The 14,150-nt window shown below is 40.6% G+C and overlaps 1 protein-coding gene across 1 annotated transcript in view; it reads right to left on the reverse strand.

Annotated features, from left to right (window-relative positions):
- Positions 1 to 11,054, reverse strand: part of ACOT12 (acyl-CoA thioesterase 12) — a 55,180-nt gene extending 44,126 nt beyond the window's left edge. The window contains exons 1-3 of the mRNA XM_059919379.1: positions 10,922 to 11,054; positions 6,016 to 6,085; positions 1,040 to 1,100 (exon numbers count right to left, since the gene is read on the reverse strand). Of these exons, the coding sequence (XP_059775362.1) occupies positions 1,040 to 1,100; positions 6,016 to 6,085; positions 10,922 to 11,054 (264 nt within the window). The remainder of the gene's footprint in view (positions 1 to 1,039; positions 1,101 to 6,015; positions 6,086 to 10,921) is intronic.
- Between the last annotated feature and the right edge of the window lie 3,096 nt (positions 11,055 to 14,150).

The raw sequence follows: 14,150 nt of genomic DNA on the forward strand, positions 1-14,150 counted from the left end.
CCTAGAGGGGTGGGATAGGGATGGTGGGAGGGAGATGCAAGAGGGAGGACATATGGGGATGTATGTATACGTATAGCTGATTGACTTTGTTATAAAGCAGAAACACACCTTAGTAAAGCAATTATACTACAATAAAGATGTTAACAAAATTTTTTTTAATAAAAAGGGAAAATTTGGACACATACACACACACACACAGGGAGAACACCATGTGCAGATGAAGGCTGAGATCAGGGTGAAGCAAACCACTGGCAAACCACCAGAGGTTAGGAGGAAGGATGGAGGCAGTTTCTCTCCCATAGGCCTTGGAAGGAACCAACCGTACTGACACCTTGATTTAGGACTGCTAGCCTTCAGAACAGAGACAATAAATTTCAGTTGTTTAAGGCACCTAATCTGTGAAACTTTGTCGAAGAATCCCTAAGAAACAAATGTAAGTCCCTACATGTCTTTTGTGCCCAGAGATCACAGGGACTGCTACAGAGCAAACAACAAGTTGCAATATGGGATCCAGGAACTCCTTTCCTGCTATTTTAACCTGAATAGAGACTTCAAAAGCTCCCAAGAATTTTGTATTCATAGCTATAATAAAGAAAAGAAAACCAGGTAGACGAAGAAGAAAAATCTAAGCTTCCCTTCTTGCTCCAATTACTCTGCCTTTCAAAAACCAGTTAATCGTGGGGCTAGTTTTCAGTATAGGTGAGGAGATAGAGAACAAGTAGAATTAGAATAGCAATAGAGTCAGAATAATTAAGAAATAAAACCTATACCTGGCAAAGAACCAAGAGAGTGCCCTCCCTTGTATGTTTCCTTTGTGTATATCCTTTTATGTAAAAATAGTTCATTGCATCACATTTAATTTTAGTAGCAGGGAAACACAGGCTTATTATTTACCTGTGAGCCTGACTACAGATTCAAGGGCCTTCTGAAATTCAGAATCACATGAACTCCAAGTTATTCCAGGCCTCCTCCTCTCTCCTCTGTAAACAATGAAGAAGTGAGCACCAACAGGCAGAAGGAAGAAAAGGGAGCCTCTTACCTCCATGCTTGTGCTGAACGCTCTAGTAACTTTCGCTTTGATGGTTATAACTTGTCCAACTCTAGTTAAAAAAAAACAACAAAAAAAACAGTAATTCTAGCACATCTCATTTCAGACTTGAAGATTCACTTAAATGTGTGTGCCATAGAACAGTTCCACCTTATGCTGATAATGTTCATGCATGAGAAACTCAAATTAATAACATAACAAGACAGCACTAAAAATAGATACTGATTATTGTAAACCACACAAGAGTTAGCTGACTACCTCTTTTTAACAGAAAACGGCCTTTGCAAAGATGGTGTGCAAAATGATTTCCAAATCTACAACAGATACTTGACTGTACCACAGCTGTTTGGTTAAGAGAAAACGAACACACAGGCAAACCTATACAATTGATATTTTTAAATGTTGGTTAACAAATAAATGGGAAACATACAAGCAAGCAAGCAAACAAACAATACCTTCACTAGGTTTACAGGAGCCCTCAATGTTGCCAGATGATCCATTCACTCCACATTATTACTGGGACTCTGGTCATGTAACCCTAAGTTGTTTCAAAGCTTTTGTGTCTGGCCCTTCAGTCACCTAAGGGTCTACCCAATATAAACCTCCTCAGTTTTTCTCCCTGACTTCAAACTTGAACTACATTCTCACTATTCTTCTCAATCTTCTGTTTCAGGGGAAGAAAAATAGATCTCTTCCAGACCTCTTTCTTTACCCGTGCCCTTGATCCCATCCTGCTCTTACCTTTCCTCCTGCACCATGGCCTGGCTTAGGCAGCTCTTTCCTCTTTTGTACCCTCAATCTCTGCCCCTTCCTTGACTCCTTATCAGTCTGTGAAAATGTTCAAGGCTTTTCCTTGCTAAAAATCTTTCTCTCAAGTTTATTCTATCACAACATTTTTTTCTCTTCTCCTCTATATTTCTCCATATTCAAACTTCCTAAAATAATCTTTTTCTTTTTCCAGCTCATACATTTAACAAATGTTTACTGAGTTACAACTAGTCCTGGCACTAAGCTAAGGCCTCAGGATACAGTGATTAACAAGACAAGGTTGATGACATCAAGGAGACCAGTCTTCACTTGGGACACCAGGATGCAGACAGATGAAGTGCAAAGCTATGAAATTTTTCAAAAGGAAGAAAGAATCAAGTATTGCAAAAGCACCCAGAAGTGACTAATTTGAAAAGTCAGGGAAGGAGCCATAGAAGAGGTAACATCTGAGATGGGTCTTGAAGGATTAGGATTTTTGTCAGGTTCAGAAGTTTGGGGGTTTCATCTCTCATTCACTTCTCAGCCACTCAAATCTAGCTGTTGCTTCCACATCTTACTCCTGATCTCTCTGAAGTCACTTCCTAACAGCTAAATCCAAGGTCTCCTCTCATTTAACAGCATCAATCAACCTCTTTCTTCAGGAAAACTTCTCTTCCCTTGGCTTCCAAAATACTGTTCTCTCTTCATTCTCAGTTTTCTTCACTGATTTCCCTTTCTTAATCCATCCCTTAAGGGTAGCCATCCACCAAATTTATGCTCTTTGTTTTTTTCTCATTTCAGCCTCTTCCTGAAGACCTTGTTCTCTTCCACAATCCTATCATCTTTATAGAGATGATTCTCAAATCTAAATCTTTAGCCCGAACCTCATTCTTGAAACACAAAGCCATATTTTCAAACTTCTCTCAGCAGATTCAGCTAATAGTTATGGAGGCCCTACTAGGCTGAGTGATAGCTGCTTGCACACACATTACCTAATTTAACTGAATCCCCACATTTAGCACATGTGAACCCAAACCAATTTTCTCTTTTCCTTAAATTTGTTCCTCCTAGATTTCCTAGCTCTGTTTGGTAAAGTTTCTAGCAGAGATTTACAGTGATAACATGAGGCAGAGAGTCCCTCTTCAAAGCTACTGTAGTACTTTGTACTCATACACTACCAAAATCTTCTGCCTCTGCCTGTCAGACTCTGAGGAGGGGACGCATCTTGACACTTTTTTTTTTGGCCACACCATGCGGCATGTGTAACTTCCCTGACCAGGGCTCGAACCTGCATCACCTGCAGTGGAAGTGCTGAGTCTTAACCACTGGACCACCAGAGAAGTCCATCTTGCCACGTTTTTGTCTCTTCTGTGAACTCTGCCCTTCCTTTAAAAGCAGGAGACATTCTGCTTTTCATTCTGCTAAAATCCCAAGTAAAATCAATTTCATAGCATGGCATTCAAGGTCTTCTGTTACCCAGTCCCACACTGCTGCTGGGGCATCATCTCTGCACGCCAGGCTTTTCCTAAGCACCCCCCAATTCTTCCCACCTCAATGCTTAGGCTCTTACATGTACCTCATCTTGTGAAGTCCTTTTCCTATTCACCAGATGAAAAATCTATACCTCATTTAAGGCCCACATTAAATACTACCTCCATCATGAAACTCTCATTGGTTCTCCAGTCAAAATGTACCTTTTATCTATCCCACAGAATTTATATCTCACCCTAGGCATGCATCCTATCATACTTTCTATTCTGATGACTATGTATTTGTCTGACTTTCTTACCAGGCTGACTGCCACACTTCAGTATTCTGTCATAAACATTCACATATTCTATTGAGTCTAGAGCAGTACTTTTGGTATATTCAATATATATTTGTGAATTAAAAAAATATCTAATATGGGACTTCCCTGGTGGCACAGTGGTTAAGACTCCACACTCCCAACGCAGGGGGCCCGGGTTCGATCCCTGGTCCGGAAACTAGATCCGACATGCATGCTGCAACCAAGAGTTTGCATGCCACAACTAAGGAGCCCACCTGCCACAACTAAGACCCGATGCAACCAAATAAATAAGTAAATAAATATTTTTAAAAATCAATATAGTAAAAAAAAAATTAATATGGCATTTAAACAAATTGTATGGCTTTCTATATGTAGCTTTCAATTTTCTTTTTTTAATGGTGCAGGTCCCATATATTTTAGTGGCCACAAATCCTTTCTGATAACACAAACACAAAATGGTTCAAATGGCAAACCACACTATAATGATGACGTTACTAGTTAAGTCTAAGTTACAGAATTTAGGATTGGAAAGTACATAATAGATGTTTTATTGCAATATACTGTTGGCATTCCTAAGTTTAATAATGGTGCTTTAATCTATTCCCAATTAAGTTTGGATTTTCAGTAATCTGTAATTGTGTTGAGATACAAACACATGTCAACTTTTTCTACTTCAGGGAAAATCACATAGCTAGTATCTGTGCTTAGTCAATAGACCCAGTAGACTTTTATCTGTATCTACAAGTCTCTAGAATGTCAAGGGCTCTTTCACTGACACTGCAGCTGCCTATGAGAACAAGCATCAGGAGATGTTCAATAAAGGTTGCTGATCACGAAGATAGAAGAAGTGGGTTGGAGAAAGCACTAGATAGAGCATAAGAAGATCCAGGCTCTAAGTGTCCTCTGTCCTTTGGCTGGGCCTTAGGCTTCAGTTTCTTATCAGTACAAAGAGATGATTGGGTTGAGTTCTAAAGGTCTCTCCATATCTATGATTCTAATGCCTACCAAAAATTTCTTTTGGGTTAGCTTTGGAGATATAACTTCTTTATGCATGTGGTTTTATTTAACTTAATTTTGTTTGTATATAAATGAATAAGTGCCAAATAGATAAATGTAAGCTGGAGGTTGGAGAGATGAACTGGGCATCTCACTGGACAGACTACTTAGGGTTTGAAAACTTGTGGCAGCTACCCCATGGTCCTTGAGAACCATCCCAGACTAGAAACAGATGATCTTCTCTCTTCCTTTTTCTTATATTATGTTTAGAAAAAGGAAGAGAGAAGATCATCTGTTTCTAGTCTGGGATGGTTCTTTTAGGATCAAGATATTCAGAAAGAAAAAAAAGAGATACAAACATAAAATCAAATAAATTAAGTAAAACCATATAACCCTAGTTTATTAGATTTATTAATGTAACCTCTTAAAAAAAAATTCCTAATTCTGCCCACCGAAAAGGCATAGAAATAATGACAAATCCTGCATCAGTGAGCATGTTAAACAGGGATACAATGAGCAGATACAAAATGTGGTAAACGCTATAGGACAAATGACCAGGTTTCTTTAAAAATCAAATTGCAAGAGAAAAGAAGAAAGGGAAATTTTTATGTTAAAGGTATCAGCCATATTGGATCCTGATTCAATCCATAGACCAATTGTTTAAATTAAAAAAAAATTTTTTTTGAGACCATTGGGAATGATAGTTTTTCTTAATGGTATTGCAGTTATGTTATTATGTTTTCTAAAAGAGCCCTGATCTTTTAGAACTATATACTGAAATATTCAGAGATGATGTCTGGGATTTGCTTCAAAATAATCCAGGTATGTGGGGGAGTATGGAAGGGTATTGATAAAACAACAGCATTCATGAGTTGATTATTGTCGTAGTTAGGTGTTGGGTCCTTGGGGATACATGGTAGTATTCTCTCTACTTTTGTATATGGTTGAAAGATTTGTGTATCTTGAAATTTTCTGCAATAAGAGATGGTAAAACATATACACACTCCCACACATAAAATGTTTTTCATAATTTAACACCTCTACTCAGATGAATTAATGTTTACCCAACAACCTAATGATGAAATTCACCATCATAGAGATACTTATTATCATTAATTATTCTACTAGTAAAGGAAGGAGCCATTCAGAATCAGCTTTTAGAAATCCTGCAATGGCTTATACCAGAATGCATTTAATGCTGAGAGCTATTTCTCAACAAAATCAGGGCTGTAAATTTACACTTAATAGTATTTACTAAAAGTAGGTCCTGAAATTATTATTATTATTATTTTTTACTGATTTACATTGGTTCAAATGTTACTTATTAACAAACTGGATCCCTGACTCCAAATGAGTAAGCTTAGGTGCCATAAATACATGTTGTAAATGAACCAATAAACCCAGGAGAAAGGCATGATAAAGCAATGCCACTTACCTAGCTGTCTCCTCAAATTGTATGTCATCCACTGAGGCTGTAACACAGGAAACCCCAGCATGTTTTTCAGCTTCAAAAAATAGGTTAAAAATGGGCTGCATTAATAGTTATGTTTAAATATTTCAGCATGCAGGAAAAGGAATAAAACAAGTGGATTTATTCTAGTAACTCATCCTCTTATGCAGTATAGGACCACTGTGCCCACACTTCTGGATGAACTGGATTGATAACAGTTCCTTTGCTCAATAAGTTATTTTCCTACTGCATGGAAATTACTGTACTTTCTCCTAAGTTTTAACTTATACTCTCTTTGATTTGAAATTCAGCACCAATACCCAGCATATCTAGCTATTCAAATAGTAACTTTAGTAAGTTGGTGTCAAATTTAAATATTTTGTCAGGTACTACCCTTCTTTTGTTTAAAAAAACAATACATCAAAGCTGTATCTATTATCCCACATAACCAGTAGCTGAATATATTTAAACCACTTAACCAGTGCAAGCACTGAACAGTGTGGAAGACCTCAAGTTCATACCCCAAATCAGAGAGAAACTTGTCTGGGCATCAGAGAAATAGAGATGGGCACATAGTAAGTATTTAATCAATATTTATTGTTTATTACTACCAAATTCATATGAAATTCACTATGCATTAATTATGTTGGAGGAGAAAAGTATTGAGTAGGGTGAGAGAGATTAGGGACGCGCTCCAGTTATTCCCATGTTCCCTGCCTGCATTTATTTATTTACTTATAACATTTATTTATTTGTTTATTTATTTATTTATTTATTTTTGGCTGTGTTGGGTCTTCTTTGCTGCCCTTGGCCTTTCTCTAGTTGCAGCAAGCGGGGGCTACTCTTCGTTGCGGTGCACGGGCTTCTCATTGCGGTGGCTTCTCTTGTTGAGGAGCACAGGCTCTAGGTGTATGGGCTTCAGTAGTTGTGACACACGGGCTCAGTAGTTATGGCTTGCAGGCTCTAGAGCGCAGGCTCAGTAGTTGTGGTGCGTGGGCTTAGTTGCTCCGCGGCATGTCGGATCTTCCTGGACCAGGGCTTGAACCCGTGTTCCCTGCATTGGCAGACGGATTCTTAACCACTGCACCACCAGGGAAGTCCCTCTGTCTGCATTTAATTTGTTGAGATTTTTTTTTTTTTGATTGTTGGTTTTACTTTATGTAAAAGTATCAGAATTTTTCCTCTTTGGGAAAAATCTTGACATGTGGTTTTTCCAGAATTTCGTTTTGAGGAACAGTCAATTAAAACCCAAACAGACTGCATTAGCTTTTTAAAGAAATTTTAACTCCATTTTAATTTTGGAGACTTCACTCCTGCTGTCATATTATGAAAAAGAAAGAGACAGTGAATTATACTGAATTTGCATTCTTTGTGTGTAGTGGATTACTTTAATTGCAATATATATTGATAGTCCCAGGTAAAGTGATATGAGAAAATACTCCAGAGAGCAAGTATTTAAGACATTCCTCTCTATGATCTAATTCTGTAGAAAACTAGACATTCTGGTTTTACTAGTTGGAAATAACTATTCTTCCAAATATGCAGATAACATAAACTGAGTTACCAGAAAACTAACTGTAGCAGAACTCTGTGTGTGAGTGATGGAGGGGGGGAAATGGGTTTCCCAGCTCTAAAGTTCAGTTAGAGGAAGGAAACATAAAAGTATTAGACTCTAGAAAGTTGGGTTCAATTTAATTCAGTGTATCAAACATTTGTTAAATTCCCATTGATTTCCAGACACTGAGCTGTTATCAGTCCTATCTTTTAATGAGTCTACTCAGTGACAGAGATCTAGCCATAGTCAGTAAAGTGTTGACTAAAGGGTATGTAATAGACATTCATTCTGGTCACCTGACATGAGGGAATGATATGTTGAGTTTATTAAACTATTCTTTTAGATAAAGTGTTACCATGTACACCAACATGAGTTACCAAATTTTGAATGATTTAAATGATAACTAAAGTGCAAAAACCAATAAAAGACTAAATTTTTATTGTATATATTGGGTGTCTTCTATGTATATATAGCACTATACCAGATTGCATTAGGGATCACAAAGAAACATAATCATAATAATTATTTATTATTGGCCTGGCACTGAGCTAAATATTTATGCATATCAATTACATGAGGTTGATACTGTTATTAGTTCTATTTTACAAAAGAGGCAATTTTGGCTTACAAAGATCAAATACATTGTTCTAAATAGTTATTTTTACTACAGAAGCAACAGGAACTCTGAGAAAAGAAAAGACCAACCAAGGAATGCTACCTAGAGAAGTACTTGGCTGAATATGGGCTTCAGGAGCTCAATTGCCATGGTTTACATTATAGACTTTCAGGGGCCATTAAATTAAAAATGAAAATTTAAAATATGGGGAACCAACACAGGGCCACAATTTTTACATGTGATTATTTTCTTTTTACAAGCGTGACAGATATGAATTCAACAGGACCAGTCTGTTCTGGTTCTTGGTTTTGATTGTCCTTCATGCGGTATGCCAGTAAAAGTGGAGAAACCCTAAAGCTATTTCTGATTTCCTGGGGAAGCTGAGAGAAGCTGAGGAACAGCTAAGTGGATGTAATCCAGGTATGATGACTGATAAAAATGACGGTGGCTTCATTCATTCTTTCTTTTAACTAATATTGATCGAACACCCGTGCTATGCCAGCCTCTCTGTAAGGTGCTGGAAATATAAAACAGCTACTATCCCTATTCTCATGGAATCTAGTGAGGAACCAGACATTCATTAAACGAATACATAATAACAAAATGAGTTAGGTGATCTGAAGAAAACATGGATTTTATGAGGGTCTGTAACTGAGGAACCACACCTAGGTGGCATGTCAGGGAAGGTTTCCCTGTGGAGAGGATGCTTGAAGTGAGATCTGAAAGACGAGAAGGATTAAAACAGATGTGTGTTGTGGAGGAGAGCAGGGGAGGAAGGGCTTGCTGGGCAGAAGGAACAGTGACTACAAAGGTCCTGAGAAGGTTTTTGTGGTAAAAATGCAAAAAGCAAGAAGGAGAGTAGGTAAGATAAGGTTGAGGGGAAGGCTGAGGATAAACCATGCACAGGGCCATGAAGCTCTTGGTTGACAATTTTTATAATATTTAGTATTAAAGATATTGTTTCAGTATCTTCTGGTCTCCAGATGAGGCTGGTGGCTAATTCTAACGAGGTCAGTGGCTAATTCTAATCCTTGTTTTCCTACAAGGATTAACATTAACCATGTTTCCAAGCCAACTTTATCATAAAGGTTTCTTCAATATTGTATTATTAGTAATATAACTATTAAGGTCCACAGTAATTGGTTATCAATTGACTCCTGCTGTGATCCGAGTTTCCAAAGGTGTAAAACCATAGAAATTTTTATGAAAATTGCAGGAGGGCAATTGTTTCTCCATTATAGGACAGAGGCATTAAGTGAGGTAACTTTAAAAGTCACATCAATATTCACATAATGAATTCAGTTGCCATGGCAATAGGCATGGCAAGTGAATAATTTCTATAGTTTCTCCTACATGTGAATTACTTTTATATTCATGTCTCCATTATTGTTATTATAACAGACCTCAAATCCTGATAAAAACTGTTAAGACAGAAACCAAACAGACCTATCAACAAACAGAAAATAAACAGATTGGCATCAGATATATGACTGAATTTTGTGGGTGGTTAGCACACAGGGGATTAGAAACTCTATGCACACTCATTGAGGAAAACAGGGATTTGTAATCAGCTGAGCTTTACTTTTGTCCTCTATAAAATAAGAGTCCTGGGATACACGATCTTAAGCTCTTTCCAGCTCTAATATTTTATCCTAACATATTTTACTTAAAATGTACATTTGCTGAGTCTATTAAGTGCCTTACGCAAAGCCTGGCTTCCTTTTATAAATGAGATTCCAAGTTCTGGACCCATCCATCCAATTACCCATCCATATAATCAGGAAGTTTTTATTTAGTGCTTACTTATTAAGTGCTTACTAAGCTTCCGTTTACATGCTAATTGGCCAGGCAGGAAATAAAAGGTGAACACATTAGTACACAAAGTAATTACGGATTGTGCTAAGTGGTGTGGAGGAATTTGGAAAGGGTGTTGTGATGAAAGAGTGCAAATGTAAAGCAGGTAGTTAGGAAAGACTGCTCTGCATAAATGATATTTAGTGGAGACGGAACGCATGGAAAGGGGCAAGAGAAGAGTGTAAAGGCAAAAAGAACAGCAGGTGCAAAGGTCCTTTGCAGAGACTACATGACGGTGTGGAAGGCAACAAACTGAATTCAGAAGCAGGTATAAGAGGTGAGTGATGTATTAAACTAGACATTAAAGAGATTTGCAGAAATGTAAACCAATACCACTTCTCTAAGTACATTTTTGTTCTTGTTGAAAATATAGTTATTTTACAATAAAAATATGTAATGGGTTTTTGTTCTTTTCAAATGAATTATTTTTCAAAATTTCGCATATGGTAAATATGGATAAAAGAACCAACACGAAAGCTCTCTGGGGGTCCTCGTTTATTTAATGGGGTAAAGGAGTCCTAAGACTAAAAGGCTTGAGAACCACTGGTCTAGGTCATTCCCAGTGTTGGATGAACAATCTCAATCATTACTTCCCAGCTGCACAGGGCTTAAAGCTCTGTCAATACTCTCCTCTCCTTCCTTCTCCCTCCTCACCGATCAGGGGTCCTGTATGTGGCAGCATCACGACCTCTGCCGTCTGGACCCCCGCCACCCCGCATCCCTATATCCCAGCCCGCTTCCCAGTTCCCAGACACACCTCTCCGCAACACACACCGGCCCCATCCCCCCCACTCAGGGCTCCTCCATTCCAGACCCCTGGCACCCTGGGTCACCCCCATCCTACCCTCCCCTTCCAGCACCCCTACCCGCCAGGCAGGCGGTAGCGTCGATCCACTTGAGCAGCTGAGCGGCGCTCAGCTCTCCGCGGAGGTTGGCGTGCGTGGGCTGGATGGCCTGGCTCATGCACACCTCGCCGGGCGCCGGCCGCTCCAGCTCCATGGCTGGTCAAGAGTGCGAAGCAACCGGGCCCGGCCGCCGCCCGGCCACCAGCTGGGCCCGCCCCCGCTCCAAAGGGCACCGAGCCGCTGCCCCCACCCCGGCGCCCCGCCCCACCACATCCCGCTCCCTGCTGGCCACTGGGCCGCCTGGTGCACCGGGAGGTGAGATTTAAGGGGCCAGGAATACCGCGAGGAGGGCGAAAGGGAACTCTCTTCTGTCTCAGAAGACGCTGACTCGGGCGGCCGAGGTTGGCGAAGCTGGAACCAGACCGGGTTTCTCACCTATAAAGGGGGGATAGCAGTACTTACCTCAAGAGGACTGTGCAGAGAATTAAATGAGATAAAGTACAAAAGTCATAGCGTGTGCCTGGCTAAGGTGACATAGGTGTTTGCCAAGTAAATAGTGAGGTTATTATCCGTCTGAAGAACTTGACAGGTGATGGGGAGTTAATAATTAATTAGTTAAATGCTGTCCAGAGAAATGTAGACCTTTTGCTTTAGAAGTTGATTTTAAAGTATTTGACTTCTTATTTTCTTTTTTTCTGGCTGTAGACTGCCAGGTAGGGTGGGCACTCACTCCTCCCATCCCTAGTTCAAAATCCACCTTCTGAGTCTTAGGATAATACAATGGCTCCAAAAAAACCCCTGTTATTCATCTTTTTGTTATGAAATTACCTCCACTGCCAAACAAACGGAGAAAAATTTAAAAAGGTCTGATCTTTGCTGGCACATCAGAAGTCACCCAATAAGGGAAGGCAACCTTTTGGTTTTAATATAGAGAATTTACAGTTAAAACCTGTCAACTTGGACTTCCCTGGTGGCGCAGTGGTTAAGAATCCGCCTGCCAATGCAGGGGATGCGGGTTCGAGCCCTGGTCTGGGAAGATTCCACATGCCACGGAGCAGCTAAGCCCATGTGCCACAACTACTGAACCTGCGCTCTAGAGCCTGCGAGCCACAACTACCGAGCCCGTGTGCTGCAACTACTGAAGCCCACACGCCTAGAGCCCATGCTCTGCAACAAGAGAAGCCACTGCAATGGGAAGCCTGTGCACCGCAACGAAGAGTAGCCCCTGCTCGATGCAACTAGAGAAAAGCCTGTGCGCAGCAACGAAGACCCAATTCAGCCAAAAATAAATAAATAAATAAATTAAACAAAACAAAAAAAACCTGTCAACTCATTACAAATGAGCCCAAAAAATCCCAAGAGAATTTCTTCTTTATGAGAGACAGAATCTAGAACATTAAATAAGAGTTCTCATTGTCAAACTTTAGCACATATAAGCTGTTACACTTTCTAGAGCTGAAATCAGTAACTCTACAAAGCGTTTCCCATTATGGAAACAGTGACACCAGAAAACCTCCAGCATGTTATAGAGCCATAGATGTCATATTGCGAGGGCTGGCTGCATCTGGGATGGGTGAGGGAATGGACACCTAGAGAGAAAACCATGTGTCAGGCAGGCAGCTGATGTAAAAGGAGCAGTTAAGATAGTAGAGCACCTGACTTGAACTCAGGGCTCCTGACTTACCACAAAGTCTAACTGACCCCACCAAATCAGTGCTGCTTTTTTATTCTTGTGCAGATGGCCTGCCAAGCCCCAGCCTGGAGCATCAGAATGGTGATTCTGGTAATTTTGCTTCTCCTTTTAAAGATTTTTTTTTTTTTTTAATGTAAGAGAGGAATGAAGGAAACATGGACTTGATAACTTTTCAGGATCCTCTGTGAGGTTTCCGTCCCATATAAGCATAAATAAGAATTAGATGCATGCAGTTAGGCAAGTATGAAGTTTGACTTTTATAAAAAGCATGAAAATGGGGAGATTAACCAAGATGGCGGAGTAGAAGGACGTGCTGTCACTCCCTCTTGCGAGAGCACCAGAATCACAACTGGCTGCTGGACAATCATTGACAGGAAGACCCTGGACTTCACCAAGGAGGATACCCCACGTCCAAGGACAGAGGAGAAGCCACAGTGAGACGGTAGGAGGGGCGCAATCAGAGTAAAATCAAACCCCATAACTGCTAGGTGGGTGACTCACAGACTGGCGAACACTTATACCACAGAAGTCCACCCACTGGAGTAAAGGTTCTGAGCCCCACGTCAGGCTTCCCAACCTGGGGGTCAGGCAACGGGAGGAGGAATTCCTAGAGAATCAGACTTTGAAGGCAAGTGGGAATTGGATTGCAGGACTTTGACGGGACTGGGGGAAACAGAGATCCCACTCTTGGAGGGCACACACAAAGTAATGTGTGCATCAGGACCCAGGGGAAGGAGCAGTGAGCCTGGGGGAGACTGAACCAGACCTACCTGCTGGTGTTGGGGGGTCTCCTGCAGAGGCGAGTGGTGGCTCTGTTTCACCGTGGGGATAAGGACACTGGCAGCAGAGGTTCTGGGAAGTTCTCCTTGGCGTGAGCCCTCCCAGAGTCTGCCATTAACCCCACCAAAGAGCACGGGTAGGCTCCAGTGTTGGGTTGCCTCAGGCAAAACAGCCAACAGGGAGGGAACCCAGCCCCACCCATCAACAGTCAAGTGGATTAAGGTTTTACTGAGCTCTGACCGCCACAGCAACAGGGAGGGAACCCAGCCCCACCCATCAACAGTCAAGTGGATTAAAGTTTTACTGAGCTCTGACCGCCACAGCAACAGTCAGCTCTACCCACCACCAGAGCCTCCCATCAAGCCTCTTAGATAGCCTCAACCACCAGAGGGCAGACAACAGAAGCAAGAAAAACTATAATCCTGCAGCCTGTGGACCAAAAACCACAGTTACAGAAAGATAGAGAAGATGAAAAGGCAGAGGGCTATGTACCAGATGAAGGAACAAGATAAAACCCCAGAAAAACAACTAAATGAAGTGGAGATAGGCAACCTTCCAGAAAAAGAATTCAGAATAATGATAGTGAAGATGATCCAGGACCTTGGAATAAGAATGGAGGCAAAGATTGAGAAGATGCAAGAAATGATTAACAAAGACCTAGAAGAATTAAAGAACAAACAAACAGAGATGACCAATACAATAACTGAAATGAAAACTACACTAGAAGGAATCAATAGCAGAATAACTGAGGCAGAAGAACGGATAAGTGACCTGGAA

This window comes from Balaenoptera ricei, chromosome 3, assembly GCF_028023285.1.
Source record: "Balaenoptera ricei isolate mBalRic1 chromosome 3, mBalRic1.hap2, whole genome shotgun sequence".
NCBI classification, from domain to species: Eukaryota; Metazoa; Chordata; class Mammalia; order Artiodactyla; family Balaenopteridae; genus Balaenoptera; species Balaenoptera ricei.